Source organism: Rhipicephalus microplus, chromosome 3 (assembly GCF_043290135.1).
Source record: "Rhipicephalus microplus isolate Deutch F79 chromosome 3, USDA_Rmic, whole genome shotgun sequence".
NCBI lineage: Eukaryota > Metazoa > Arthropoda > Arachnida > Ixodida > Ixodidae > Rhipicephalus > Rhipicephalus microplus.
The window spans coordinates 24968999-24995747 of NC_134702.1; the positions used below are offsets into that span (position 1 = coordinate 24968999).

At 47.9% G+C, this 26749-nt stretch overlaps 1 protein-coding gene across 1 annotated transcript; it reads right to left on the reverse strand.

Moving 5' to 3' along the window:
• Positions 1-749: 749 nt before the first annotated feature.
• On the reverse strand, positions 750-25247 carry LOC142802766 (high-affinity choline transporter 1-like). Its single transcript, XM_075887797.1, has 8 exons — positions 25139-25247; positions 23025-23254; positions 20586-20735; positions 19102-19231; positions 7921-8132; positions 6874-7072; positions 4069-4352; positions 750-1097 (listed from the first exon to the last, which is right to left on the reverse strand). Exons 1-8 carry the CDS (start codon positions 25245-25247, stop codon positions 750-752), a joined length of 1662 nt encoding a protein of 553 aa, XP_075743912.1.
• Between the last annotated feature and the right edge of the window lie 1502 nt (positions 25248-26749).

A 26749-nucleotide genomic window follows, 5' to 3' on the forward strand; every position in this document is an offset into this window, starting at 1 on the left:
CCGCAAATTCGCGCTGGCAGATTTGACAGGTGATTCACCTACGCGGAGGGACTTCCCGTCTTACAATGAGCTGGCTCATTCGTAAGAGCAGCGATTGAGGGAATATCTGTCGAAGCGGGCAAATCTTTTCTTGCATATTGTTTAGCCTCCGAGGTTTGCTAGCGGCGATCTTGTAGGTCCCGTTTACGCACCGCATCCACTGGAAAAGGACGTGGTGACAGGCTGTAGTCGTCACAAATGCCTGCGGTAATTCCCCCACAGAGTAGAATTGAAAACTGGGCAAGCTGGTCACGATTCGTTGTGAGAAGCAAATAACGCGAAAGACGGAGACAGAAAAAGAAGGACACAACACAAGACCAACGCTGTTCCTTTTCTCTGTCTCCGTTTTTCGCGCTGTTTACCTCTCACAATTCCCGCAGAACTGCGTCTTTTTACCACACGTTTACGGTAGTTTGTGGAACCATCAGTATACTCTGCAGACAATCAGGGCCGCAGGATCACTAACGTCTTCGATTTGAACACGTTCATTATTTACTATTCCCCTTTCCCAAATACGCACACACATATACCCTGCTTCCCGACACTCTAGAACGCATTAATCAGCCGACGGTGGAGCTCGACCGTGAGCGAGGGCTTCCTCCATGGGCGCTGCTGACACCACCCTGACGTGACACGCAGCGAGCAGGTCCAGGAAGGAACCAAGCAGCCGCCCTTTCGGTCAAGCTCGCCCGCGGTCACTACGTCGGCGGCTATTTCGTCCCGGGTCGTGAGGGGGCCGCCATCTCGGTAACCCTCATCGTCTCGTCGCTGCCCTGCTTCGCACTCCGCCGCTTCTGCTTGCCGCGGGCGTCCTTGTTGTCGGCCGTCTCGAGCGTCGTCTTGGCGGGCGCCGCCGCCGCGGCGGCGTTTGGGTTGCGTCGCTTCCGGCGAGGGTTCGACCTGCCGCGATCGATCCTTGTCGTCATCTCGGTCACGTTCATGCTCGCCGCGAGTGATCTCCCCGAAGGCGGCCGAGTCCGCTCACTCCGGCTGCTCAGCTCCGACTTGGCGGAATCCGTGCAAGTCTTCCCGCCGCGCTCGTCCTCGGCGCAGTGCTCCTGCGTTGTTTGAAAACAGCGGAGCGCTTTAAACCTGGCAAAACTCCAAGTGGCGTTGGCCATAGGCGCACGCACGAGGAGTGGAAGGGGGGGAAGGGGTTGCGAAGTTAGCCCTGTAGATTGACGTAATAAGGAAGCGGGGACGCCGCGACGAACCTTCGCAACCCGCTACCCCTGAAAACTCTACGTACGCTTATGGCGTTGGCCCAATCTCGGGGGGGGGGGGGGGGGTGTTGCGTCAGTTTTCGAGTGACGTCATCATCACTCGTTGCCTATTTGAAGGAAAGAAAAAAAAAGTAAAAAAGTGTAGTAGAGAGGGAGTAAAAAATGAAATAAAGGAACGTAATAAGACTGATGAGTGCGGCGAGTTGGGCAGGTTGGTAACGATGCATGACTAAGAAATCTTAGCGCCACAGAACGGAAACAAAAGAAAGAAACGTAGACAACACGAGCGCTAACTTCAAACCAAGTTTATTAGGAAACACACATGAATATATACGAACTCAAATCACAGAAATCTCACGCCTACTTTTTTACACATATATTGTTATACAACGTCATACAAAAACAAAAAATGTAATATCAGGAAATAAACAGGTAAACGCGCATGTGTAAATGGAACCAAGAAAACTTAGAAAAACTTAACAGCCCCCCGAAAAACCCTACAAACGAAAAATGTAACACCAACTGCGCATGCTTACCTCGGTGGACAACACGTAGAAACGTAGACAACATAGCGCTCGTGTTGTCTACGTTTCTTTCTTTTGTTTCCGTTCTGTGGCGCTAAGATTTCTTAGTCATGAAAGGAACGTAATAGCATTTCTTGGCGGGGTGGGATTCAAACCTGGGCGTTCATGGATCGAAAAAGCCGTAACCACTCGGCTATCAAGGCTCTTCTGCAATGGGAGAGTGAGACAGAGAACGAGAAAAATATAGAGAAATAGGAGGGAAATAGAAAGAGAGAGAGAGAGTATAGCATAGTCATATACAGATATAGTATAGCAGGGGTGAGGAAGGGAAGTGAGGTTGTGAAGAAACAGACGTTAAAACGTAGCATAGCCACTATGCTACAAACCCTTTCTAAAGTACGTTGATACATCGCAGCAATGGGGTATGAAAGGAAAATAATAATGAGGCATGCGTATACCATAGTAAAGCATGGGGTCGGTAAGTGAAGTGAGAGCGAAAAAAAAAGCAGCAGAAAACAGGTAAACATGACATAGCCCAATGTAATATTGTAACGGGTGCAAGAGAGGAAAAGTACTCCAGGTGTGCGATGCAGGGACTATGAGGAGGACTTATGTTAAGATGAAGAGAATGTAATAGAGGGGTTAAATGGTGTACCTTAGCGTAACCCTAACCTTCGCAAGGGGTGGGAATGAAGTGAAACTATGGAGGGGTGATGTGAGGGTTATAATAAAGAAAAGAAAGAAGGCGATATATAAAGTAAGAAAAAAGATAAAAAAAAAGATCTAGAAAGAGCTAAAGAAATAAATTTGGCCAATCCTACGTTCCTTGCGAATCGATGTTATTCGTAGCCTACGGATGGAAGCTGACTGTGTTTCAATCATTTTGTTAAGGAAAACATCATGAAGTCGCGCTGAAGGTATGTACAAGGGCCCCTACAAACATACGTTAACCAGCCGCCTACGTTTTATATAATCAGTTGTTTACAGTTGCATAACGATGCTAAGTAACATGGATATCAGCAGCACCAGAAGCGGTAAACTGATGCGAATCGCTGGTGCTCGCGAGGATGGTAACCCCAGAAGGAAGAGAGTGAAGTGGTAGCGCTGGACACTGATAGATAAATGAACTTCAGCTGATAACGCCTAATTACAATGAACGTTATCTCGACGAGGATTAAATATGTAATGTTCATAAAATTGGATAGCCTGCACTGCAATCACAACTGACGTTTCAAGAACATTAGGGTTTATTTGAAAAGTATTTCCGAGACCTGGTAAATGGATCTGTGGTAGAATACTTGAATGCCACATGGAATGCTGGTGTTCGATTTCAGCTGGGACCCTGACATTTTTTTTTTTTTTGCATTGATCGAGCCAACGCTGCCGATGTTAGATTTTATCTTAACACTCACGTGTCAAAATTACCCATTATCTTCTCGCCGTCCCTGCAGGTATATATTGTATCAATATCCATACACGTATCAATATAAACTGTCAATCACCTGTGGCACATACCCGCCCGTGGTTATGCGGTTTGACAACGTACGTGACGGGATTGTGACATTACTCAGGTCATGATCAGGGAGTAGTCATATGTGTCATACCATCTCAACCTCCCATACTAATTTTAATTCCTAGCCACGGAGACCCCTCCACAGTTTAAATGAGGCGCAATCTTTCGCGAATCATAACTCAGCGCTGCATGAAATGGAGTTAGTAGATAGATAGATAGATAGATAGATAGATAGATAGATAGATAGATAGATAGATAGATAGATAGATAGATAGATAGATAGATAGATAGATAGATAGATAGATAGATAGATAGATAGATAGATAGATAGATAGATAGATAGATAGATAGATAGATAGATAGATAGATAGATAGATAGATAGATAGATAGATAGATAGATAGATAGATAGATAGATAGATAGATAGATAGATAGATAGATAGATAGATAGATAGATAGATACGATCGGAGCGACGACGAACTCGTTATGCCGCTGGCAAAACTGGACAAATGTGTTGCGTCTTCGTCACCTTGTTGCGACATTATACAACGTTGCGACAGCAGGGCACAGTATCCGAAAAGAAGCTTTCAAGAACATATACTGCAACAACTTTTTCAAAGGGCATTCACAATTACCAGTATGTTTTGTTGGGTATTGCGGGCTTCGTATTTAATTTGAGGCACAAATAACAATAACAAACGACAACAGAAAAATGTTGTGTCGGTAACCCTTCAAATAAAAAGAAAATGTTTGGTAATGGCTGCGTACTCTGATCCAGAGTGATTCGTTGCGTCGGGTGGTGGTGTCTCCGGGTTGAGATTCGCGGTAGCAGCCGAATATGTCGTAATGAGGCGGAAGCCACTTGTTCTCGAATGCCAGATCAGCTGCCATGGATCCTCCGATCAGTGCCAGGAAGCATATCGCCATGCATGCCAGCCGGAAAGGAAACCACTCTTCTCTCTCACGACCGGTCAATGACAGGTGCAGCGACGCCGACAGGTTCAACGAAGGCTCGCCGCACAGCCAGCGCACGAAGGCGCCCAGCACGAACGCTGGAACAGACCGAGTTCTACATTGAACCATGGCCTTCGAGATTTGAGTGCGTTACACTATCTCAGAGGCCACCTCTCAGAGTTTTAAAGACTCGGCTGCTGACCCACAGGTCGCGGGTTCGTATCCCGGCTGCAACGGCCGCATTTCCGATGGAGGCGGAAATGTTGTAGGCCCGTGTGCTCAGATTTTGGCGCACGTTAAAGAACCCCAGGTGGTCGGAATTTCCGGATCCCTCCACTACGGCGTCTCTCATTATCATATGGTGGTTTTGGGACGTTAAACCCCACAAATCAATCAATCAAATCAGAGTTTTAAAGACTGTATTGGGATGCTGCAGAAGAACGACAACGTCTGGGCGGTCAACTGAACAGCCGTGATACGAGTCTGTGAGCCGGCCACGGTGCAGTTAGCCTCGGCTAGCAAACTATCTGTGAAATTTCACTTCGCTCTCGCCATCAGGAACTTGAATCGACACGTTATCACGAAGGAATTTGAATCAAAATGTGATTCAGCTTGTCAACCGAGAACTCTTGGTTAATCGTAGGTTTAATCAAAGCACACTTGGTCGAGTTGTTTTCACGCAAGAATTTTATGCTGCGAAATCACCGTTGCAGCTCTGAACATTTTATCTTTGTGCAGGATAAAACGATCACTTGTTAGGCCTAACGTATGGCTAATACCGTGCAATGGTCTTTTGTTGTTTTCTTTACGCCTGACCTCCAATTATCACATAGTTTACAAAGCACGTTGTCATGGTGAAACTGTGAAATATGGTGAAACCTGTTAGGGCGGAACACGAGAAGAAACTCAGGAGACGGAAAATGATGGCGTTAATCGTCCATGTTTTTGGTGTCCTTACGCTGATAAAATTATGTTCAATTTGACTAGTAACTAGCCCACCCTATATATACTTTACATATAGTGAGATATAGCGTTTTGAATATTGCTACGCCCACGTTTTACGTGTTTATGTAAACGATCCGCTCCCCGCCGCGGTGGTCTAGTGGCTAAGGTACTCGGCTGCTGACCCACAGGTCGCGGGTTCGTATCCCGGCTGCGGCGGCTGCATTTCCGATGGAGGCGGAAATGTTGTAAGCCCGTGTGCTCAGATTTGGGTGCACGTTAAAGAACCCCAGGTGGTCAAAATTTCCGGAGCCCTCCACTACGGCGTCTCGTTAAACCCTACAAATCAATAAACGATCTGCTACACGCATAACCACAATCTTCTGCTGACTACGCCCGAATGTCAGGAAACCTTTCTTATTGTTTTAAAATTTTCCGATACGACTGCACACCACATGCGAACAATAAGAGTTTTCCCTAGAAATAACCCGGCCACCAATGATAACGTTGGAATCTTCGATGCCATTGGTGCTTTACTGCTGATCAGGTCACAAACAGTCGACGCTCCATGACCCGTATTATTGTACAGTATGTACAGTATTATTGACCCGTATTATTGTACAGTATTTTCATGCGCACAAGTATTCGCCCGAATAAAGAGTTTCGTCTTAAACTTGCCGACAGCATGCTGCCTTCATTCACGTTACGACCACGTGACATTATACATGTCTCAACGTCCAAGTCTATCGATTCATTTACGCATTCATCGTGGTAATGCTAGTGTATCAACGCTTAAGACGACAGCGGCCTCATCATTTCCCGTATCTTTTTGTATCAATATTCCAAAACAGCTCCTATTTATCTGGAGCTATGATGCCCTGTCAAGTCAAACGCGAGCTTCCACCAGCTCTGCGCAGCGCCTCTGCAATGTGAGCGCTCCAAAGGCGTCCCTGGTTTGAACATCGTGACATATAATTTTTACGATACGATGAGCTTGGTCTCGAGATTTCTGCGGATAATTTTTCTGCGGGTATACCTACGAAAGTTTTCCCATGGTATACCACTGTGGTTCCTTATATAATACCGCTATGCCACTCGTGGCATTGGCGGCATGCAGCACAGGCGTGCACCGAGTTGAGTTAAATCGGGGAGGGGGACTCAAGTTAACTGCAGCAACCCTTCTCCCTGATAAGCGGTCAATATCTATTCCCAAACTTATCCTAAAGAAGCTGCATATTTGTTGCCAAAATAAAAAAAAAATTAAGCGATCAAGTACTTCTCAAAGCAGCCTGCTATTGGTCTCCTTTTTTTTTTTTCCCTGGGAGAGGAATGGGGTTTGAGGATGAAAGGTGGAAAGTTAGCAGCTTTTCAAGTGCAGCACCAATTGTCCACGCACTCTGTTGTCGTTAAAACCTCAATGCACGAATGGCTACAGCCTTGCTCCTCAACCAATGTAGGGTCAGGTACACAACTGAATATCATGAGGGAAGACTTGGCGCCCTTCTCAGATGACTAGGGGGCACCACTTTCATCTATATGCGCACGACTATGTCATACAAAACATGTCGCATGTCCTTGACTTCCCAAAAACATTGCACGTCCTCCCCTATTCTCGGAGGCCATGCACACGCGTTATTCTTTCCATGCACAGAGGAAGCCGCGCAGCATGTTAATCACCTATGATGGAGCCGTAGGTGTTGGTGTCCTTGATGTAGAAGACACCCACGAGCTGTGGGAAGAGCAGCACGTACACCACGTCCGAACACAGCGTCCACAGTCCGAACACCGATTCCACCGACAGCGCCAGGTAGGTGGCCGCGGCGCCGAACAGGCACACCACGACGCGCAGCGTTATGGCCACCTCCCCCTCGGACGCCTACGGCACATGTAGAGAAGACACGTCCCACAGAGGTTAGAAGGGCTTGGACTAGCAGGGGTGCTGACAGTGTGGCCACTCCCTGCCCAGTTTTCGCTTAACACCTAGTCAAAAAGTCAGCGCCCTGTGTCCCCTGATTTGTCCCGTCTCGTTATTTGCGCTGATATGCACGAGTAATTGTGTACCAACACGCTCAATCCTACAGTTTACAAGGTGTATGTTCACCGCAACACTGCCCCCCCCCCTCCCTGTCTTGGATAACATCGCTTAAGTTTTACACAAATGCACAGTTGTTATTGGCTGGCTGCTCGCCTTCTGGCTCGGACACATCGTACACTCTAAAAAAATATCGAGTAAAAAAGGTGTCTTTTTGTCCCACAACAATAATTGTCATCAGGCTTGCATGGGCTTCCTTTCTTGAAAACTCGGCGCTGGCCACTTTCCTATCGAGAATGCAATGCAACCCTGATAATGGGCATGTCGATCGTGACCGGAATGTACCGGGCGCGGGGCCATAGCGCAAGGATGGAACGCAATATTGTTCTTAGACAAAAAAAGAAGACACCCTTTTTACTCGCTCTTTTTTATAGTGTAGCTGTCTATCGACGACATAAGACTGATTTGTTTAATAACTGACTGATCGATCGGTTCTTCGAAGGGAAGATACGAAACAAACTGTTAGGCACGGAAGTTCAGTATTTTGTTTCACCACCACCACCGAAATAAATTGACCCAGGAAAAAAAAACGTCAAGGACTACAACTGGTCTGAGTCACTGGTCTATTTCTTGCACATGGTCGCGTGAAACTCGAAGATATGAGCGTCGTAATTCGTAACGAAGGAACGCACGTTCGGCCGTAGCAGCTCGTGGTAGACGTTCTTGGTGAGCATGGTGGAAGCGCTGAACATGGACGAGTCGGCGGATGACATGACCGCGGAGATGATCGCCAACATGCCCAGGATGGAGATCAAGGCCGGCGTCACGAAGCGTATGGTCTGCGGCAACACGGTAGCCCGATTGGTGAGCTGCCAAGGGCCCGGGTAGCCCGCAGCCGTGAAATCTGCGCCATCGACATCATCAAGGTCAACAAGTTCAAACTTTTCAAGACCCACGGCTTAGTAAGACATTAGAGCGTGCCAAGAAAAAAAAAAGAGGATGCCTAGCCTCAGCTGGCTTATGACACCAAATTTTCTATCATAAGATGCGTTATGTTGGTTAATATTTTCGAATTATCAAATCTGGCTAAATTTCAGCGCATTTGGTCGAGCACTCAATTTGAAATTCAGTGCTGCACTGGTGCACTCGCGAATCGTGATGTGTCAACCGCGAGTCCGCACCTGCATTCAATGGTATTGTTCCATGGCAAGCTGCGCGTCAAATCGAGATACTTTAGCTTCCTTCAGCTTGATACCAAAACTGAACGATTCGCAAGGGCTGAACTTTCGGTGGAGAGCGACAGCTCCGCTCCTTCCAGCTCATGACGTCACATGCTCCCAGCAAAATGGCAATCGCCGACGCTGGGCGGGGTTTATAGGGCTAGTTTTGCCCCGAAATATTTTCTTTTACAGCCCACTTTTCGGACTTTTATAGGCATAATAGACCCTCTACCTGTAGTGTTTTGCTGAAAAACACAAACTTTTGCGATACCATGTCATATGACCCTTCGTTGGCTGATTATTCAGTGGAGCCGGCAACATCAGCTTACCTTTCATCTGCTTTCACCACCGCTCTCCTCTCTCTCACCACCACCACCTATGTATAGGTCGACTCTTTTCACAAGCACATCCATTGATGCTCCTCCCTTCTCTCCGCACCACCTGCTCCGCTCTACCGCGTAGCTTCGCCTCTGACCTCCTCTGCTTGACCCTCTCTGAGTCACTACCTTTTTTCTACCAGCATCTGGATGTATGCTATCAGCATCCACTTTATTACGGAGTGGATGACATGTGCGCCAACGGGCTCGGGGAGACGCGGGCGCTTCGCGAAGTGATCGGACGCGACGCTCATCGGCTCCGCCGATTTTCGGCTGGAACCGTGCTCTTTTCAATGTGGCTGCTCTAAAACTTGTGCGACTGCATCTGCAAAGTCAGCAAGATTCTGGAGACACCGATCTTACCCAGGTACGCCCAATTTTCGGCCACTTCGAGCAACTTTGCATCACAACGTAGCGAACGAGCTAAGCCTCACGGCTGCGGCTCCACCGCTGCTGGATGCGGAGACGCCGCTCGGTCAACTCCTCAACATGGCGCTGCCTGAACAACGTGGCTACGACCCTACGACTCTGTCGTGGTCGTATATCCCGACAAATCTATCAGACGACGGCCCATCCACCATTTCGGCGGAGCAAGCTGACATTTTTCAACTCGTCGAGGGTCGGCGTCGCCGCCGAAGAAACGCGGAAGGAGCGTCTGCACTGAAAACTCCTCTCAACAATCCAGCCACTGGAGACGCTCGCGCTCCATCTCCTAAAGCTCCACAAAAGACTTCACCAGTCTCCAAGTGGACGCCGAAACCAACGGTCAGGATGAATCCTGGCGACTACGTGATCGTGCTCAAGCCACGCATCACAGTAGCCCTCAAGGCAGCGTTTCAACAAGGTGAGCTCGGCGCTGCCATTTCCCAACTCATCGGAAGGCAGCACATGAATGACATCGCCATTTCTCCCAATTGGGAGCAAAACATCATCATCTGTGGCACGCGGAATAACGAGGTGGTTCAGAAACTGCTGTCGGACTTTCAAATCAACACCAGCAAAGGACCGCTGCCGCTTCGCGGTCACCTCAAACTCACCGGTGATGTGTGTCATGGCGTGATTTCTGTGCACAACCTCGAAACCAGTGCGTCCCTAAAACATAGTGTGCAGTGGCGTGGCGGTGAACTAGTCTATGCGCGCAAGCTGGGGAACTCCAACGTAGCTGTGTTGACTTTCGCGGGAAGGAACGTTCCGCGTTTCGTCCACTATAACGCAGAACTGACTCCCGTCAGGGAGTACAAAAAGACAGTGCCAGCGTGCTACCGCTGTGGTGCACTGGGGCACCGGGCGAATATCTGTCCCAACCTGGTCACCGAAAGATGCAGCCTTTGTGGCAAAAACGTGGGCACTGGTCCTGAGGGGATGGCCCCCCCACGAATGCAACCCAACGTGCATAGTTTGCGGCGGTCCGCACCTCACCAGCTCCCGCGAATGCACTGAAAAATTCATCAGGCTTCAGCAACCAGGGTCCAGGACATCGGGGACCCCAACAAAACCAAAGCACCGGTCAACTGGCAAAGCGCCAATTCCTGGCAAAGCAGCAACGGCAACGCTACCACCTACCGCGGCGGAATCTCCATGGCTTTCGGCGCTCCATCTGGCAACGCTGCACGCAACCAACCCAAGGTAGCTTAGGTAGGCAGTTGGGTGAATGTCGCCTCCTCTCCCTCCTCTCTCTCCTCTCCACCTTCTTTTCCACAAGCACTACCGAAACACAAAAACTCAGGCATGAGCTCGCCCTTTTCCGATCTCAGAATGAAAAACTAGCCAGCGAACTTGACTCGCTCAGATCCAATCTTACTACTCAGCCCTCGTTGAGCGACGAAGAGGAAAATATAACAGACAGGGAGATTCCTACTACTGTAGAGAGTCGCGTTGCGGCCCTGGAGACCCAGGTGAATGCAATAGAAACACAATTGGCCGACCTCCCCAAAATTATCCACGACACCATCGCGTGTCATATGGAGACTGTCATCGCACAGGTGACACAAACAGTAACTCACATTATCGAAAAGTGGATACAAGACAATCCACGCGTCCTTAAGCGCGTAGGGCCCATTAGGGACGTTAATCGCCCCTCAAAATTTAACAGAGTGACTCCAGATGAGTCTGACTTTTCTGAAGACTCCAGCACGTCAGCACAGGGTGCTAGTGAACTGAGTAATCTTAACAACACAACCCCCCCCCCCCTCCATCTCCGAACATGGCCTCCAACCCTAGGTCGCGAGCCAGAGCAACTCAGCCGTTGTTACTAACACAGTGGAACTGCAGAGGTCTCAAGAACCACAAGAAGCGGGCTCATTTCCGCCTCTATCTTGAGACCTTTGAGTTCCTCGTTGCCGTGGCTGCCCTTCAGGAACCCGGCACGGACGTCAAACTCACAAATTACACTACATTTCAACACAACCCGGAGACATGTATACTTGTTCACAAGCAATATACCGCCCAGGAAGTCACACTCCCCACAACACCGCCTTTCCCATACACGATGGTGTCGGTGCTGCCTATAAGGCGATCTGACCCACCTGTTCATATTTTAAACATTTACTGTCCCCCAAAGCTTAAGAACGTCACGTTCAGCACAACTTTCACACAAGCTATGCAGGTGACAGGAAGGGACCCCCTCCTGATCGTCGGCGACTTCAATGCCCCAAGCAGGTTTTGGGGTTACCCACGAGAGGACACGCGTGGAGGGAAGCTTGCGGAACTTCTTTCTACACTTGGACTCACCCTCCACACTGATCCCGCCAGCCCAACACGTGTAGGCAACTCTGTTCAACGAGATACTTGCCCGGACCTCACAATTACACGCAACATACGCCATGCCGACTGGCTGAACACACAGGACACTCTCGGTAGTGATCATTGTGTATTAAACACAACCGTGTACATGCGTCCCTTAAAACGCCCACTTGCACAAGCTCATATCCCAGACTGGACAACTTTCCGCACCACTCTACCTATTGTAGATCCTCTCCAGTCGGGATACGACACCTGGTCTAAATCGCTGACGTCTACACTGAAACAACACGAACGACTGATACAGCTCACGGAAACTCAACCGGACGTGGACAACCACCTCCTCCCTCTTTGACAGGCCCGCCGCAGCCTCACCAAACGATGGAAAAAAACAGAAACATAACAGACGCCTCAAGAAACGCATCCTAGAACTCACGGAGCAAGCGGCGGAATATGCTGCTCAGCTAGCCGACACTAACTGGGTGGACAGGTGCAACATGGCTGCACGCCAGATGTCTGGTCGCAACACGTGGCGCCTGTTTCGCGCTCTCATCGATCCAACACAAACATGCACGGAAACTCAACGTCACTTACATAAGGTCATGCACAACTTTACAGGAACGACAACACAGCTGGCAAACACGCTCAGGGACCGATACCTGTGCACCACCAAGGACACCCGGACGGCCGCATACTCCTACGCAGGCAAAAATAACACGGAGTTGGACACTCCGTTCTAGCTCCACGACCTCCAGGCGGCCTTACGCAAGATGAAGCGTGGCACTGCACCAGGGCGTGACCAGGTTACGGTCAAACTGTTGGCCAATCTTCCCGACGCAGCCTACGCCACGCTCCTCAAATACATCAATAGCATTTGGGACGGAGAAACTCCTCTCCCTCTTGAATGGAAATCAGCTCTCGTGACCTTCATCCCGAAGGCAGGTAAACCTATTGACGTGGAGAACCTTCGCCCCATCTCCCTCACTTCTTGTGTCGGCAAGCTGATGGAAACGATGGTGCGCGACAGACTCTCCGAGTTTCTAGAAACACAGCACACTTTTGCGGACACCATGTTTGGATTCCGCCCTCAGAAGTCAGCACAGGATATACTTCTACAGCTCCACCATGACGTATTAGATCCTGTTGAATGCCCCCACAATGACAAGGTAGTCCTGGCCTTGGATCTTAAAGGGGCATTCGACAACGTGAAGCATGAGGTAATCCTTGACCACCTCAGTCAGACCAACTGTGGTTATAAAACATTCAATTATGTTAGACAGTTTCTTACAGACCGTCAAGCCTACATACGCATACAAGATGAGGAACATGGGCCTTACGTCATCGGCTCGAGGGGAACTCCTCAAGGCGCGGTCCTCTCTCCCCTCCTATTTAATATAGCCATGCTTAATCTTCCCCCCAAATTGGCTTCTCTACCAGGGATACATCACGCTCTTTACGCGGATGATATCACGATCTGGGCCACGCAAGGTAACCTGGGTCACATGGAGACATGCCTGCAAGCAGCAGTGACTGTAGTCGATGACTACGCAACCTACTGCGGACTCCAGTGTGCCCCGGCTAAGTCAGAATTTGTGCACGTACGTCCCTCCCCTCAGGACACAACTCAGCTCCATATCAGTCTTCCCTCGGGACCGATCCGTGAGGCCAAGGAGATCCGCGTCCTCGGCCTCTTCATACACCACCAACGCAAGGCCGACACCACAATAGCCAAACTTCGCACGGTGGGAGACCAGGTGGGCCGTATGGTCCGCCGGGTCTCTAACAAGCGGGGCGGATTACGAAGCAGGGATGCAATGCGGCTTGCCCATGCTTTCGTAACGAGTAGAATACTCTACTCGACTCCCTACTTGCACCTACGCAAACACGAGGATGATCAACTCGAGGTCATCCACCGTAAAGTTATCAAGTGGGCTCTCGACTTCCCTATCACCACGTCCAACCAGAGACTTCTGGCCCTAGGCGTGGTGAATACCTACCGGGAACTTCGAGAAGCCCACCTCGTTAACCAATACACGCGCCTTGCACAGACCCATTCCGGTCGCCGCCTCTTGGACCGAATACACATCAAACACGATTACTATATTGAGGAAAGGGTGAGAGTGCCAGAACCTTGGAGACGCGCCCTCCGGGTCCGACCCCTTCCCCGAAACATGTCCAAAGAAAACCACAGTGGTCGCCGCCAGGCGCGCGCGGAAGCGTTGCAGCGACACTTTGGTCAAGAGGAACACTTGTGCTACGTGGACGTTGCCGGCCCGCACCATGGGGGGTGGTATACTGCCGCAGTCATACTCAACGCAAACACCGTAAACGGGCTCACTTTCAAAGCCTACAGCGCAACACACGCGGAGGAGATTGCCATCGCTCTGGCTTTCACCTATCCCTCTTCTAAACATATCATCACTGACTCACGAGGGGCCTGTCGGAACTATCAGCTAGGGTGGGCTTCACCGCTTGCTCAGCGCATACTGGAACCTAGCTGCCGATACGTTAATCCAACTTCGCGAAATCTGGTTTGGGCACCCGGTCACCAAGGACTCAGGGGTAACGAACAGGCCGATCAGGCCGTCCGCGCACTCTCTTCCCGGGCTATCTCTCTGTCTTTGGAAGCCTACTCGCAATCAGACAATTCGGCCCTTTCATTCAAAGATATTACCAATTACTACAAGGAGGAGCACCGGCGCTATCCAGACCCTTGTAAGGGACTGCATCGCGCTGACGAGCGCCTCCTTTTAAAACTGTTTACCAATACTGTTGTACTGTGCCCGGCGGTGCTAAAACATTTCAATTCATCCTTTGATGGCACGTGCCAGTTTTGCGGTGAGGTGGCTGACACCTTTCACATCGTCTGGGCGTGCCAGTCTAATCCATCTATCCCCCCCAACCCCAATCCCACGAGAGAGGACTGGGAGGCGGCCCTGCTCGGCTGTCAAGACCTGAAGGCCCAAAAGGCTCTGGTTCAACGGGCGCGGGCGGCGTTGCTTGCCAATGGAGCCCCGGAATAGGGGTTCCGCCTAGTGCTGTGAGGGTAGGAGGCCAATAATGCCCCAACCCAATCACCTCTCTGTAACCATTTAATGGTTACTAAATGTTTTCACCACCACCACCAACGGGCTCGACAAAAAGAAAAGAAAAAAATGACTGTATGCCTTGTCTAAGAGTAAACTGATCTATTTGAATAATTCAATATATATTGGGTAGCTAATTATCAATTAACCGACAACAAGCTGCTACTTCGCAGTCGAGAGCGCGCCATGCGGTGGCTCAACGTCTACGCAGACAGCAAGCTACCCCGGAGGTGAGAGCTCGGGAAGCAGCGATGAATCGCTCCGCGGCTCACGTTCACAAGCATCAGAAATTTAACGCCTGGCTACGGGCCGTACCGAATCAAATATCAAGTGGTCAACGTCCCAAAAGACCTTCAGAAAACAGTACAATTTATGCCTTCCCATACCCAACAACGCAGCCATCGACGTTCACAAGAAGCGAAATCTGATAAGCAAGCCCTCATAAAACTCCGACCAATAGTCAAGAAACGAAACATTTAGGCGTGGTTGAAGTATCGGGAAGATGCATCCCTCTACGTATACCTAAATATAAAGATAACGTGCATAGACCTCATCTTTGCCAGCTCTAGGCTAGATGCCAATGGAGAAACATTGAGTCTACATTTCACGGACCACAAAGCAGTAATAATGACGGCAAAACGAAATGCACAACTCAACTGAACAAACGAGTTAGGACATGACCAATAAAACATTATATATATATATATATATATATATATATATATATATATATATATATATATATATATATATATATATATATATATATATATATATATTGCACACAAGCGTTGTCACTGATTTACATTTGCGACTGGTCGGGTGATTTAACTCCCCCATGCTTCGCCCACTTGTCATGAATCACTTCGCGGAGAGTGTGCGATCCCCCCTCCCCCCCCCCCACCTAGAAATCCAGCTTGGAAGATTTTGCTCTCAAGTTAGATAATTGGACTGATTTGCCAGAAGCGCTTACAATAAGGGGTGTGATCGAAGTCATCGGTCACTCGTATTTGCTGTACTAGGTATCTGCAGTACTATAGGCACTATACTAAATATAGGTGAGCATAACGCCGTCCCGTGGGCCTCATTGTCAATTTCACGTATTTAGGGAAAAGCTGTTAACCATTTAGAGTACTTAATACTCTACTATGAGAGAGCATGAAGCCTTCCCACCAAACGTGTTTCGATTGTGTGTTTAGAAAAAGTGGTTAACAATTTTGAGTACTTGGTGCTCTACTATGGAAGAGCATAGAGCCGTCCCGTGGGCCTTAATTGTACCACCTGTACTAAGTGTTTAAAACCGCAGTAGAGATTAATGCTCTTCACGATAATGTCTCTCTTCAGCCACAACAGTGGCGCAACCTTCTTCCGCACTTTTACTTGATGAAACAATACACGGTGGCGTTGCATCCGTATTCTGAACTATCCTGACGTTAACAACGTATACAAGCAGCGAACTTTATTGCAATAACGTACACGCAAGTGGAGACGTGTCTTTATTACATAGGTGCCGTCGTTGTATTTGACGAATAGACGAAACACCCTTGACTGAATTCCGGACGCGCGCTCTGCCGCATATAATACACACCATCCGCGTACCAGGGAGACGAGACGAGGCACGAGCCGAGCATGCGCAGTGGGTGTTGCAGAATAACGGAAAGGTGAGCTAGTTGGTTTAAGGTTCACGATGAATTGAATGGGGGAGCGTTAGAACAAATAGATGAACGAGACAAGACGGGGCAAGCGCTGCACTCACAACAAAAATTTATCGAAAAAAAATTGCCCGCAGCTTCCCTCGGGGGAACACTGAGGAGGATGCGGACCATATAATTGGTTAACGGGGTGTTAAAGTGCGACTTACTTGGGTCGATGGCTAAATTGGTTAACGTGGTTGTGAAATGGGGTGTTAAATTGCGACTTACTTGGGTCGATGGCTAAATTGGTTAACGTGGTTGTAGGAGGGGGTGTTAAATGAGTGAACACGTACACACGTATGCGAAAGGGCGGCGCTGGTCGAAGGGACGTCGATCATTGTGTTTGTGGATTCGTTGGAATTCATTTCACCGCGACCTTGGACGTCGACGCGCCGTACAAACCAACCGACGAGCGGCAACTGAGCGAGCGAGCGCCGACCTTGAGTATATATACAGCACGACGGCGCATGCACTGCCAGCTGTTGAATGTTCTCGAAGCGCGACGCCACATGCGCGTCCACTGGAGAATCAGGAGAATTGTAGATGTCGAACGCGGTGTGTAGAGGAGGAAGGGTGCACAGATGGTGGAGGAGTGAAGCGCGCGCGGTGTGTAGAGGAGGAAGGGATGCACAGATGGTGGAAGAGTGGGCGACGGCGCGACGGCGCATGCGCGCGCGTCAGCTGTCGAATGTTCGAGAAGCGGTGCGGACGGCGCGGACGGCGCGGACGGCGCACTACAAGGCGCGAGTATAAGATGCTCCGCATCTAAAACGCCACCTATATACCAAGCATCACCCAAGTCATTGTCACTAAAGTCGGGGCACTATCAGCTCGAAAACAGCCTCGTGGAAAACATGAGCAACATAAAAGTGTACAGCAGATAGAAGCAATACGAAGTGGCACTGTGCTATGCGAGTTTGCCGGAGATAATCTAATTCTTTAGATTAAAGGTCTATAGACCCTTGACTAATGCGCTTCTTTTTTAATTGGTTGATGTGAAAAGCTGTGTGTTTAGAAAAAGTGGTTAACGATTTAGAGTGCTTAGTACTCTACTATGAGAGTCAACATTAACATTTAACGGCACCCTAAAAGGCTGAACGGATTTCGGTTTTGTGCACTAGCGTAGCTTGCATTATTTCACTTGTCTTTTTATCATAATGGCGTGACAGAATGACGGTGTCATTAAAATGTGGATTACATCCACACGAGTGGCTGCGGTTGGCTAGATGATAACTAGTAGGATTAGCAGAGGAGAGCGAGTGTAGGTGTTCTTGCAGTCTTATATTGATGCACCTCCCACTTTGTCCCCCGTAAACTTTACCGCATGACAAAATGTATCATATACACAATACCTATCATGCAAGTTATGAAGCTGTGGACACGGTTAGTTGTGCATCCAACATTTACTGATGAACGTGCTTTTGTTTATGATAAGTGGGCAATTCCTTCCAATCTTCTGTGGGGGGGGGGGGGGGGGACACCAAATTAACTTTGTGCCGATTGGAAACATTCTTGAGACCATGGGAAAATCGATGCAGGTACAACAACAAAATTGCTGGCGCTAGTTATGCGCTCATTACAGGATCCCGCGTTTTTGGCATTGACCCACTTTATGAGCTAATTGCATGCCGTCCTGATCGCAGCGTTACCATAAGCGGCCGTCTTCAGCTTAACAAGTTGGCTGTTGAAGCTGTCTAGAACCTGATGTTGGCACGACTTTGTGAATGAAGAGCGCACTAAGAAAAAATGATGCCATTTTTTACGAGTTTTGAGTGCGCCGAGTTAGCATGTAACAGCGGTTTTTTTCGATCTGGGTTAGTGCTTGCAGCATACGAACAGCAGGCGTAAATCAAGAAACTGCAGCAGCTGCTGCTCCATTAATTCGGAGGTGAACCGAATACCAAAACCACAATCCTGGAAACATCTTGTAATCCTGTCGCTCAGCTGGCTTTGATTGTGGTCGTTATCAAAAATCACCAGGTAATCATCAACATATATACCTACAAACATAGCGGATACGTTCACCAAGGTGGCTCCTAATCTTCCTGTTAACGCGGCTCAAATAGATATCGCTTAACACGGGTACAACTTTGGATCACATGCAAACGCCTGCTTTCTGACGCAAAATTTTATCTGTATACCGTCAGTGGTTGGCAAGATAAAACTTTTCGTCAGCAAACAGGCGTTTGCATTGGATCCAAAGTTGCACCCGAGTTAAGCGATACCTGTATGGTTGCCAGTCATGCGAGTGCTCCTTGCGTATGACATCAGTTACATCTGTATGGGGCGGTAATATAAAAATAGAAAGGAACAAGTGGTGTGTGGCAATAGTGTATTTAACTCTGGAATTCGTTCAACTCGTTACGTTCTCATGAATATGTTACTCTGTAGACGTACAGTACAGTCCGTGCGGACAATTGCGCGGAAAAACGAGTGGATGTGTCACGAAATCTTTTTGTCGCATGAACGGCTTGCTGTGAGACGATTCGAAGCGCTACAGCCAAGACTAGCGCACGACGAAAGAGCACAACCAACAACGCTCACTGCGCCTGTGTGAAACACGTCGCAGCCGCTAGATGGCGCCGGGTATACGCCACGTGCTCAGGTGTTCCCTTTAACAGTGAACTGCTCAGTACAACCTTACGCGTCAGCGACACGAATGATAACCAACTCGCACAAGCTTGTTAAACGTATAGAATACGTAAAACGCCCACAAATGGTGAGCAGTGCTTCCGATCCATTCTCATCGATACGTACTAGTGGTCTTAGCCGTTGCTCCGATGACCATCGGTGGAACGGCCATAAAGACGCAGCCTAAAGCAGCCACGTAAGATAGCATCTCAGCGGCGAAGTCGCTGTTGGAACCCAGTACGCACTGAAAATATACCTGCAATGGAGCAACACAAAACACCGTGAAACAGCTATTTGATATAGGCTAAAGACGGTTGATTGATATGTGGGGTTGTAGGATGTGTCTGTAGGATGGTTCGCTTAAAAAGGTGACTCTGTTAAACTGGTATACATTGCCGCCATTACACGCATGTCTTTGCTTGAACATCACGTGAATAATCCATTTTATATTAGCTTGGGTATAAAATAAATCACGCGTTATATTTTAAATCCGCCCACCATGTAACGCCTCTGTCGGGAAATTAACTTCAGGTGTTACGTCCAGAAGCCCCGATATGATTATAAGGAATGGTGCGTAGTGTAGGACACTGGAAATATGGACCACGTCGTTTTTTTTTTTTAGCGTCCTTTTAAATCTATAAGTACACGGGTGTGTAGCACTTCGCCTTCATCGAAAGTCGGCCGCGATACGACCCCGTTACCTTCGGTTAAGCAGTTCAGAATACGTAACCATAAACCACCGCGGCTAGTGTTTCCTACAGGGGGCATTTTTTTTAATCTGCGGAGCATTATTGTTTATTGATTGATATGTGGGGTTTAACGTCCCAAAACCACCATATGATTATGAGAGACGCCGTAGTGGAAGGCTCCGGAAATTTTGACCATCTGGGGATCTTTAACGTGCACCCAAATCTGAGCACACGGGCCTACAACATTTCCGCCTCCATCGGAAATGCAGCATTATTGTTTATAATACTGACGTTTTAAACGATCTGAAACACTGGCCTTTGAAGGCTGACATTAAATGTTCTTTGCCTTTAGAGTCATAAGATAATATGAACCGAACTTGACTGGTTGAATCGGTTCCGTGACTATATACGATCGTGCTTGTAGAGTCGGCTCTTCTGCGTTCCTGACCATATGACAAGATATCGTAATTAATTCTGTACAATATGTAACCCTTAATTACAGCGTATTGTCAAGATTTGGGTGCACGTTAAAGAACCCTCTAGGTGGTCGAAATTTCCGGAGCCCTCCACTACGGTGGTGGGTTTGCTGTGGTTGTGGGACGTTCAAACCCACATATCAATCAATCAATCAATCAATCAATCAGTCCCGCCGCGGTGGTCTAGTGGCTAAGGTAATCGGCTGCTGACCCGTAGGTCGCGGGATCGAATCCCGGCTGTGGCTGCTGCATTTCCGTTGGAGGCGGGAATGTTGTAGGCCCGTGTGCTCCGTATTGGGTGCACGTTAAAGAACCCCAGGTCCACCAAGGCGTCTCTCATAATCATATGGTGGTTTTGGGACGTTCAACCCTACATATCAATCAATCAATCAATCAATCAATATCACCTTGTCAAATTTGGCGTGCCTTCGTATGTAGTACCCACCTGCCACGGTATGCCTCCGAGGGCGGTCATGAGAAAGTCGTCGAGCAGCTGGCCCGCCTTTGAGAGCGAGACCTTGCCGACCCAGTCGGTCTCGGGGCCTCTCACGGTTCCCACGGCGCGCCCTTTCATGACGTACGGTACGCAAATCCACTGCACGCGAGACATTTCAGTAACGTCAAACCACGACAGCAATCGCAAGAACGCTTATTATTTTTGCAGGCGAAAGGCTCAGATGTCTCATTAAAAAAAAAGGTTGGCTGTCGCCTTCAAGATCGCCTCTGCCGATTGCGTAAGGGACTCTGAGTTTCTGAAAAATACCCCTAGCAGAGCTCAGAGAAGATGTGACGAAGAGGCAGGAATGAGTACAAACATTTTGTGACAATTATTTTGCGAACTTAATGCAGGAAGAAAAACACAAGCTACCGGAACAAAACAATACATAAGCAAGAAAAACAAGATACACGTCTACATACGCATGCGTACGACGCTTCGAAGATAGGGATGATATGTTTATGCACTAGTTAATAAATAGTCATGACTATTTAGCGTCAACATAATGTTTATTGTTTCTAGCAAATATCACAAACGTGAAATCTTGTATACAGCTTCTGATGGCAATCGTCTTCATAATTTCCAATGCGCTTTCTCAAAGCCTGCGCACTGATTAGCCAAATGGTTGAACTTCGAGATGGCCAACTACGCATTTTGCAGAAACAGCCAACCAAGAAAGCAAAATTTGCGATGACTTGTCCAAAGGACTCGGACTGGGACTGTTTGGTAACCTCCAGATACCTTCTTGACGTCGACGGCCAACATTAAGCCACATAGACCTGAGTAAGGTTTCTTTTTAGGGGGGGGGGGGGGGTCATTTCAGCATCCCCCTCCCTATTAAGTCAATGTATGGGGCAGACAGCGCCCTCTTTTCCCCCACTTAGGCGACTAGGGCGCGCACAGCCACCCCTCTGCTCCCCTCCCGTTCGCACGCTCATGTTATAGGCAGAAACAGTTAGCATCAGCAAGGCCATTTGTTGAACTCCGACTTATTTCACTGAAAACATATTTCTGAATTTGATTACCTTGATAGCCAGCAACAACCCCTCACTTGTTAGAATACTTTGCCTTTCGCCAATATTACGAGTCACGTAGGCTTCAGACAAACTCACGCAACATGAGCGATGAAGAAAATCATCACGCGACATGTTGCCGACACCTGTGAAGTCATCGTGACGTCACGATGACGTCGTCGCACGGCATCGTCGCTCGGTCAAATGCCGCGCCGATCACGTAGGCACTGCAAGACCAGCCTGAGCTTCGAATTCCTCTGATGCCGGAGGCAATGCCCAACCGCGTTGGTTGAGGAAAGCCTTACAGACTTACAGTGTGGGATCAACTGAATCAACGGAGAAGAAAAAGAAGGTCTATTTCGCCGTCTTAGAGAACTTAAAGAGGGACCATGTGACTATTGCTTACCGAACTCACTGCGTGTAGAATCTTGCGCAGCGTTACATGCATCCTATGAAGCATACAACACTGTGCAAGCATGTACGCCTTGTCAAATTACTTTAAATATTCATATTTCCAGCAAACCATAAGAGAATGGAACTGAGTCCCATTACTAACGATTCATCTTTAAATATGCTCTCAGAAGGAGTGGTAGAAGTTGATTTACACTGTGAATTTTCATGAAAAAGAACACGCATGGCATGCGCTCTGCGGCTGCTGCGTATACGTGCTAGCACCACCAACCAATAGCCAAAAAAAGCACGTCAGATTCTGGCGTCGTCTGTATGCAAACAAAATAACGAGTCGTTAATTGCCGTAGTACAAGCGCTGCTAGATTGCATTGCCGATCCGTTCTAATAACGGACCGTGCAAAAGGGGACGCACTTTATGCAGCCGTTGGTTGGTGGGGCTGTATGCAGCCTCCGCATAGAGTTACTCTATATGCTACCTTTAGGTAGCATATAGAGTACCTATATATGCTACCTAAAGGTAGCATATATAGTTACTCTACCTCCGCAGAGCACCGGCCACGCACTGGCGTGTTGCTTTTCATGAAAACTGACAGTGTACGTACATGCCGAGCAATTTCTATGAACACTAGTGTTTTTTTGTTGTTGTCGTCTTTTTGTAACACGTATCCGGACTTAGCATTTGATATAACCTATAGGCGTCATGCATGCCACGTCATCATAATTGCTGTAACTATAGCACTTCTTTTTTTGCCATGATTTGTAGTCTCACCGTTCGTATTGTTGCTATACTGTTGATGTATTGATTACCTATTGTTTTGCGTGCTACAAAACGATTGCATGGTGCTTCTGTTCTGTTTTATATTATATATATGCCCTCCCTGCAATGGTATCCTTGTGAAATACATTAAATAAATAAAAAAAGGTTATGTAGCGCTAACGCATCAAACAACAGCCGTATCCTCACCATGAATACGATCGTGATGCATAACTGGAAGACGTCAGTGTAGGCGACCGAGTACTGGCCTCCGAGAGCCGTATAGAAGAATATGGTCGTGGCGGCGATGACGATGAAGAGCTTCGAGTCCACATCCATCATCGCTCCCGCCGTGTCTCCTAGAAAACCAGGGTTGCCACTGACTTTCGAGTGAAACTCGCCAAACGACGAGTGAAACATAGTCAAAAGTCGCCATTTTTCTACAAAGGTCGCCAAAAAAAAAGGTTGCCAATATACACATGTGTGGCTTGCCTAATGATAAAAATTCCAAATTCTGTAAAGCCCCGTGAAGCGCGGTAGAATTCACAAACTAAGTTTTTTTGGACGTTTTTCAATGGCAGTCACATCATTCACTTCACCATGGGAGCACTGTGAAAGGGCGTGCATGCACGGGCAGCCTCCCTAGATGCTAGCACCTCACGACGAATGTTTGCGGTCGTTTCAGTTGTAGCGGATACAAGATGTCGCTACAAGAGAGGCACACCGTGCGCAGCCTTCCTGCAGATTCCAGAGAGTTTCGCTGCAGTGGTATCGTTAGTCAGATAATCGAAGAAATTAATTATAAAGCCCGGAAATAAATTCGAAAGTAATGCATAACCATCGCAACGCCCGCAGCACAATTTCTGTGTGGCCATGCATACGCTGTATACATTCACCTCACTGTAGTTTCAGAAGGTTGTCCATAGAAGCCCGACTTCTTCGGCAGGCGTGCCGAAAAGTATGTTAATAACAAATTTAAATTCATCATACCAAATTAGAGGGTGCTACAGCAATGAAGAAGTCGACAAGCTATTCACGACAGTTGGAGATGCGGTCGGAACATGTGGCCTAACCCTCACTTAGCCACTTCAGAAGCGAAACTTTGAAACCACTCAAAGCTCTAAAAAAAAACACCTAAAAACGTAGCATAACACGACCGCCTCGCGGCACGCAAAGCAGTCCACTGACCTAAATTGCTGGGAGGCTGCTGGTGGACGCATCAGTGCATCAGTGACTCCAGGTTGTAAAGGTTAATTAAGGGATATACACGAGAAAGAGGACACACGCACTGAATTGCGTGTTAAGTGCGCCTTCTACTGGTGGGTGTAAAACTAAGAAAAATAGAAAAAAAAAAGCTTGCCCATTCGTTGTGAAGACACGAAGTATAGAATGCACATCTCAATCGAGACCTAAGCTGAAAATCGCCAGAAATGCGCCATGTCGCCACGGGCTTCTCAAATTTGCCAATTTGGCGAAAAGTAGCCACCATGGAGTTCTGCTAGCGAGAAGCCAACTCCCTCCTTCTCCATGCTTTTGTGAATAAAGACGTTTTTCTCTCTCGCTATAGCAGACGCTGCCTGCGTCGTCGTTGCGAGCCCAAAGGGGGGATTGTAGGAGAAGAGAAAAAAGGGGGAGGGTGTTTAATGGGGACGTTAGCGCCGCATGGAAGGGATGCTTAGAGGAGAGAGAGGAAGGAGCGCGCATGCGCAGTCGATGGTCACTCCGCACATAGAGTCGAGCTGGAACATAAGAAGGTTTGCATCTAAAAACGCAAATGAAGCGATGATTTGGGTCCCTAGTTGGTTTCGCTGAAGTAAACATGTACCATATTTACTCCAGTAAACAGTTCTTTGAGTGCAACGTCACGGGCCTTCGGCTGCCATTATTGTCAGAAACCTACGTGGTGACACTTGAGTAAAGGTATAGGGAACACTTTGCATTTCCTCACCCCTCTTCCCTTACACGACCACGATAGAAGGCTGGCGTACCCCTCTTTACGTGCACGCCAACGGTTTCATGTTAAATGTACCGTCAATTTGAAAACGGCCAAGCTGCACGAGTGGACCACGCGTGCGAGTACAGGACTAAATGATTTTAGTGACTAATAAAGAGCGGCATGCCGACCATTAAGGGAACGGAACTTCCGCGCACTCACTATTATTGTCTTCATGCCTGAATTTCATTTTTTTTTTCACGTTATTTTCGGCGTAATTTCATACACAGACAGTAGCTCAAGCTTCACAATGAAAATCGGTGCTGACGATATGGAGAGACCACCTAAAACATTCTAACACGACCGAGCCCCTCCGTATATAGTCTCTCACCCAGTGCGGACAACATGGCGGCCGTCCAGAATATCTCGCCACACACGGCGGGCAGGCAGAGGAGGAGCCCCATCCAGCGGCCGTACTGCTCCTGGAACGGGTCCAGCATGGTGACCGCGTTCGTCATGCGAATCTTTTGCGCGAAGAAGCAGCCGCCTGCGAACGAAAAGGCAGGCTATTTCTCGTACGTGGGCGCCACCATTTCCAGCTGTTGAGCCGATGCGTTCTTGTTTTTGTATATCGCATTGGGTATTAACAAGGCCGTCGAACATCCTATGCACCAACCCAACCATTTTCATGCAAATGCGTCTCATTGTTCATTTAGTCTCTTTAAATGTGCAAAACACAAGTGTCAACTGCCAGTATGGCGCCACTGAAACCCATTCACGAAACAGTCTATATACGTAGATGAAAACACGAAATGCACAACGAGACGTTCGTATAACGAGCCGTATGACTCAACGATAACGCGAGGTTTACGAAAAAATGGTGGGGCAAAACGTGCTGGGCGTAGCACTTAAAAGAAAGACTAGCAGCTTGTGTACACATCGGTAGCCAATATTGTACACACTGAAGTGAAGTACTAATTTACAGCAATAAATTTCTTTAAAAAGTCAATTCTCGTTGATTTCGAAAACATAGTTATATTATTGGAAGAGAGAAGGGCCAAAGTTTGGTCTACAAACTTCACGCCGAAATCGCAGCAACCGAATGTCACTGTGACGTCATGCATTACAAGTACTTTTTTATTCATTATTATTTCAGCCGCATTGCCTTGGTAAAATCTGAATATTGACATGTTGTGTATCTGTATTCCTTAAAACGCGAGGTAATTCACTTTCAGCGGTTAAAAAAGAAAATTACGTACGACGCGAAGACGATGATGGCTTGGCGGAAACCTCAAGGTGAACTCGCCACTGCATGCCCCCCCCCCCCTTTTTTTTTTCTTTCGCGCTTTTTCTCGCTCACCATTTATCTTATCGCGAAAGACTTTCGCCTTTAGTGCTTTCAAAGGGCAGATTTTTTGATAAAGTAGCAATCGCTTTTTTTTTTGCCTGAGCATATAGATAACATATAGAGCTTTTAATGCCACCAATGCGCAGTGCAGAAAAGCGGTGGTCTGTTATGGTGACACAATAAATACGTGCTCAGGGATGGGAAAAGAGTTATGGAGGTGTGATGAAATGGGAGGTGCAGTCGGTTAAATCTTTAGCTATCGTGCATGAGTGGCAGTATTTTCTGTGTATGTTTGCCATACGACTGAATTAAATTTCAGTTGAATTAAGGACAAGTGTATACCCATAAAGCACATATCCACGAAGCAATTTTGTGTAACCTTGTTCTATAATATGGCGACGACAAAGAAAAAAGTGGCCGCTGCGCACACTAGCTAAAGTTTTGGCCCACTGTACAGGATAGAATAAGGTAGCCGTTGGCGTATAGCCAGATAGACGAGAGGGAGGGGGTGTCAGACAACTAGAAATATAACCCCACCTTACCCCAGCTAGTAAAAATTTCTGACAAGGCTCTTCAGTTTGCTCTAGACAGCGGTACTTGTGACGTCGCTGGCTGATAACTTCCGTCTTGCAACGTAGATATTCTAGGATGATG